The sequence below is a fragment of the Penaeus vannamei genome, chromosome 6 (genome assembly GCF_042767895.1).
Source record: "Penaeus vannamei isolate JL-2024 chromosome 6, ASM4276789v1, whole genome shotgun sequence".
In the NCBI taxonomy this organism is placed as follows: Eukaryota; Metazoa; Arthropoda; class Malacostraca; order Decapoda; family Penaeidae; genus Penaeus; species Penaeus vannamei.
The window spans coordinates 5,834,975-5,839,974 of NC_091554.1; the positions used below are offsets into that span (position 1 = coordinate 5,834,975).

Consider the following 5,000-nt stretch of genomic DNA (forward strand, 5'->3'; position numbering starts at 1 on the left):
AGGAAGTCAACTAGTAAAATCCCCTCTGCATCCCAGAAGACACTGGCCATGACCTTTCCTCTTGAACGCTCTGATTTTGCTTGGGCTGGTCCACTGCTACCCCGGGCAGCCACTACTTTAATTGAATGTTGTCCTCGGGATCGTAATGGCAGGACCATGTTTCATCCTTTATCACAATTCTTCGCAGAAAAGCTTCAGAGTCCCCATCCCATTTGTTCAAAATTTCCATTGAAAGATCTGCCCTCGTTTGCTGCGCAACAGCCTAGGGACCCATCTAGCAGAAAGCTTCCTTAGTCCCAAAATCTCGACAGTAATTGTGTGCAGAACACACGGAGTTGTCGTGTTTCTACTACCGATTCAGTGGTTATTTGTCTATCCTTTTCAACCAAGTCACGAACAGCATCAATGTTTCCCTCACAAACTGACATAGTTGGCCCCCCACTGCGGGGCTCATCTTCACTTCTGAAGCGACTTATCCATTTGTAGGTTGCTGACTTGGCATTATGACCATAAACTTGTTTCAGAGCGTCAATAATTTGCCTATTCTCCCAACCAAGTTTTATCATGATCTTTATGTTTGTTCTTGTCTCGATTTCGCTACTTGAATGGTGTCTGACTTTCAACTAAAGGTGATGCGTTCTTACCTGCATTTAAAGGTTCATGTTTGAACATGTTATAACACGTTTTGAAGCTGCCTCGTACATATACATACATATATATATATATATATATATATATATATATATATATATACATACATACACATATACGTATATATATATATATATATATATATATATATATATATATATATATATATATATGAACCGTATCCATGTTGACAAATGTAAAAAAGGTATGAATGAGACTGGATATCTTCACAATACAAGAGATGTATTTGACCGGTTTTAATTTCGTCTTCATCAGAAATACATACATGAGATAAGGATAAGGATAAGTCCGATATGCGAAGCTTAGCCTGTGCCGATAAATGTCGACTCGATCAACGTGTCAGCTAGTGCTGACGCGACAGAGCTTAGTCCTTACCCACCGTGGTGACCAGCCACAGCAGTAACCTCCGAGCGACAATTGCAACTTCTCGCGCCTGGGCGGGGCGCGAACCGCCGACCCCTCGGGCGAGAGGCCGACACGTTACCACTGTACCAGCCTGGAGGCTTACATACATGAGAGAAAATACATAGCATATATATACTACATGGGAGCTGGTGGATCACCTGACGACTGTGACCTCGCACTCGTTACACGCATAATTGCAGCCGCAACCCTGGATACTTTAAACCTGCTAGATGCAGTGTTCATACTCTTTTCTGTCGCGAGGTATGTGGCTTCCTTCATGGATTACTTCGTCTTCCTTCCAGTTCGGTAGATGTCCAGTTTAATCTTCATGAACTACCATGGCATTGAAAGTCCTGTGGTGACGGACGTCGGCTTGATGCTCGTTGATCCTGATGTTGAATCCTCGTCCTGTTTCACCAAAATAGGCCTTATCGCAACTGCTGCAGGGTATGTAATATATTGCACTGTTGGGGTTGCTTTTCAACTACTTCTTGTCTCATACCATATCATGAAGTTTTTTCCCCGGATATGCTGGCGACTTTCACTGTTTTTCCAAAGTATTTGCTAATGGCCTGGGAAACATTACATGGAGGCAGTATGAGGAAGTCAGAGGATGTCACTGGGATTGATCTTGCAAGTATGCTCTCCGCCTTCTTTCTGAGGTTTAACAGAAGACCTTTTGGGTACTTATGTTGCATAAAAGAATTAATTACATATGAAACCTCAGTCTCAAGAAACTCAGGGCTGCAGATTCTCAGTGCCCGGAGAAAGAAGCCAATTACAACCCCAGATTTTGTTTTACTGCTGTGGTCGGAGTAATAATGGATATAATCATCTTTATTCGTAAGCTTTCTATATACAGAGAAACGTAGGCCGTCGTCACCCCGATGGATCAGAGTGTCCAGGAAAGGTAACTTCTGATCCACTTCCTCCACGGTGAACTGGATTTTTTCGTGGACGGAGTTCAGCCACGTCAGCATACGGTGTAAACACGACCTTCTGGGGACGATAACGAGGACATCATCTACGTATCGAAGCCAAGTTGAGTGCCTGCCGATTTTATCCTTGTAGCGGTCCCTTTCTAATGTCTCCATGAAGAGGCAGGCCAGGACTGCGCTCAGAGGGGACCCCATGGCAAGACCTGTGATTTGTTGGTACTCTTCCCCTGCGAACTCGAAGAATCCGAAGTCCACACACAACTTCATAAGGCTTATGAAGTGGTGCTTAGGCAGCAGAAGTTCGTCATCTGCCATGGAGCCGGTTACCCTCTCGACTGCCCGGATTGCTCCATCTGTGGGTACATTCGTAAAGAGGGATTTAACATCAAAACTAGATATCTTCTTATTTTTACATACAATACTCTGAAGATGTCTGATGAGGTCCCCAGAGTCCTTGAGATGGGAATCATTGATGACTCCCATGGCGGCGGAGAGGGGTTTCGCCAAACACTTCGCCAGGCGATGGGGAGCACTGCCAATGCCAGAAGTGATCGGTCTCATCGGTACACCTGGCTTGTGCACTTTCGGGAGACCTCTCATGGACAGGTTGCGGGGGACCTCCTCCAGCAGGTGAAGCAATCCTTTCCCTCTAGCCGACCGCAGGAGTAAATCCCTCACCTTCTTCTTGAATCTGGCAGCTTCCATCGTCCCATTGCCTATCGTCACTTTCCTGTCAACAGAACCATTGGAAAGTAAATTGTTCAATTTGTGTTTATAGTCAGTCTTGTCCATAACAACGATACCCCCACCTTTTCCAGCCTGGGTGATGATGATGGTCTCGTCGTCGAGGCCCTTCAACGCTGTGACATATCTGCGAGGGATCGCCGGAGGCACGATGAAGAATCGGCCACACAGCAAGCAGTAATCCCTTGGATGAACCCTTTGTCGATGTCACTATCGGTCCAACGGTGGTTCGAGACAACATAGTCAATCAAGTCTTTGCTGTCCTTCCCGGTGCTGAACTTAAGTCCGAGGGAGAGAGCTTCCTTTTCCGTGCGGGTAAGACGTTTGGAAGACATGTTTCTAAGATCACTTCGTCCAGCTTTCGACCATCTACTCATGCTACATATGTGTTGTAATTTCTCCTTATGTTTGGCTCGTTGAGCTTCTTAATATTAATATATATATATATATATATATATATATATATATATATATATACTGTAAGTATGTAAGTTGGTCCATAATGAGGAGCATGACTTAAACCCCAGCCTCGTGAAGCAAACTGAAGCCTCCCGTGAAGCGAGAATGGCTTAGGGACGCAATAATAATAATAATAATAATAATAAAAAAAAATTACAGAAACAATAAAACTTCTTAAGGCTTAAAATATATAACAAGAACTCGTACATACTAAAATTACGTTACTTTACTTAAAATACCAAGGTAAAAAGAAAAGAAACACAATGATTTACTAATGATACACGAAATATTTATATAATCTATTGTTACATTATATCACTTACATATTACATATCTTAAATTCACAAACAACAAGCCTTCGCCTAGCGCGGTTGCTGATGTGACCTCCGCAGGCCTTCCGCTTCGTTACGTCACGCTGTTTATGCGTGGGTAACCGCGCCCTGTCCTAAGTACAACACGGCCCATTAATATTGATCCGACTAGACCTCTGTCCCTCAATCATACTTCTCTCTCACCACAATAAATATCCGTTACTGATCACCGAGTCTGCTACCCTTTCATCACCAGCACAAGACCGTTGCCCCGTGCTAGAGGCGACTTATCGGCCTCGTTACAGTGGTGCCAGCAACGGGATTCGTCCCACCAAAACTCCTGCCCTTCCAAAAGCTCCTGCCTTCAGAAGCTTCTCTGAGAAGACAACCAGCAAACGCAGAACTTACGATCATTACAAAGAGAGAACACGAAGAAAACAACCATATCTAGCCACCGTGTATTTTCGCCTGACACACTGCTTGCCGAGTTGCTGACCATAACTGTCTCCAGTATTCACTAAGTACGCAAGACATTCTACGCATATCACCTATAAATAACGTTGATTGCCGCACATCGCCCTAAGAGGGAATTACAGGCCCAGCCGTTCCCAGCCGTGAGTAATAAGTCTGGGAATTCAGTGAAAAGTCATGTTGATGTTATGAACAAAGGACACCTACCCAACACCTGCTGACAGACTACCACCTCAGCACACTGACGTCACCACAAACCTCCACCAACTGATAAGTATTACAAGGTTAGTAAGAGAATTGTTTTCAGGTATATATTTTTAAAGGGTATTTATTTCTGAAAATTTTTTCTTCTTTTTCTTCTCAAAACCAAATTAGAATATATTTATCGGAAATATCTTACTCTCGTGTGCCATGTCGTGTCTATTGTCTATCGTTAATATTTTTTATTTCCTTTACTTCTGATCTTTGGAAAGTGGGGTTTCACTGACCTTATTTTGGAGCTGGGGATTTTTCTCTTCTTCCCGCCGACATTTCATTATAACCAGGCTTGCACACTAGACAAGAAGATGATGAAGGAAAAAAAAAAAAAAAAAAATGCTGTGGCCTAAGGCAAATAAAGTCTTACAGACCATTCGTAAAGGGTTTTGCCAAGATTGCCCAATCTCTTACTAGATTATTATCAAAGGATGTCCTTTCCCCTGGTTGGAAGAACAACAGGCATCCAATTCACTTAAAAAGCTCTTAACAGAATCGCCAATCCTAGCTTTCCCCGACTTCAGTAAACCTTTCACACTAACAACTGACGTCTCCTGCATGGGCTTAGGTGCCGCTTCGATGGAGAAGGTTAATGGTTGCCTATACACAATAGCTAATGCCAGTAGAAAGCTTAATGCTACTGAGACTCGTTACAGTGTAACCAACTAGAAGCACAAGCATTTTAGGAAAATAGTCCTTGGATACACAGTAGAGATTCTAACAGATCATCGACGATTGTGTTACC

The 5,000-nt window shown here is 43.2% G+C and overlaps 1 protein-coding gene across 1 annotated transcript; it reads right to left on the minus strand.

Annotated features, from left to right (window-relative positions):
- Window positions 1-1,396: 1,396 nt before the first annotated feature.
- LOC138861912 (uncharacterized) lies at window positions 1,397-2,807 on the minus strand. Its single transcript, XM_070122374.1, has 3 exons — window positions 2,433-2,807; window positions 2,060-2,300; window positions 1,397-1,485 (listed from the first exon to the last, which is right to left on the minus strand). The coding sequence occupies exons 1-3, from the start codon at window positions 2,805-2,807 to the stop codon at window positions 1,397-1,399; spliced, it is 705 nt and encodes a 234-aa protein (XP_069978475.1).
- Between the last annotated feature and the right edge of the window lie 2,193 nt (window positions 2,808-5,000).

Bases quoted from the DNA above. Each gene is read 5' to 3' on its own strand.
- LOC138861912 (XM_070122374.1), bottom strand. From the start codon at position 2,807: ATGGACAAGACTGACTATAAACACAAATTGAACAATTTACTTTCCAAT. The intron at 2,301-2,432 runs GTATGTAAAAAT...CTGCTGCCTAAG, and splicing joins TCAGACATCTTCAGAGTATT to CACCACTTCATAAGCCTTAT. The intron at 1,486-2,059 runs GTATGCTGACGT...TTGGTGAAACAG, and splicing joins CAGAAGGTCGTGTTTACACC to GACGAGGATTCAACATCAGG.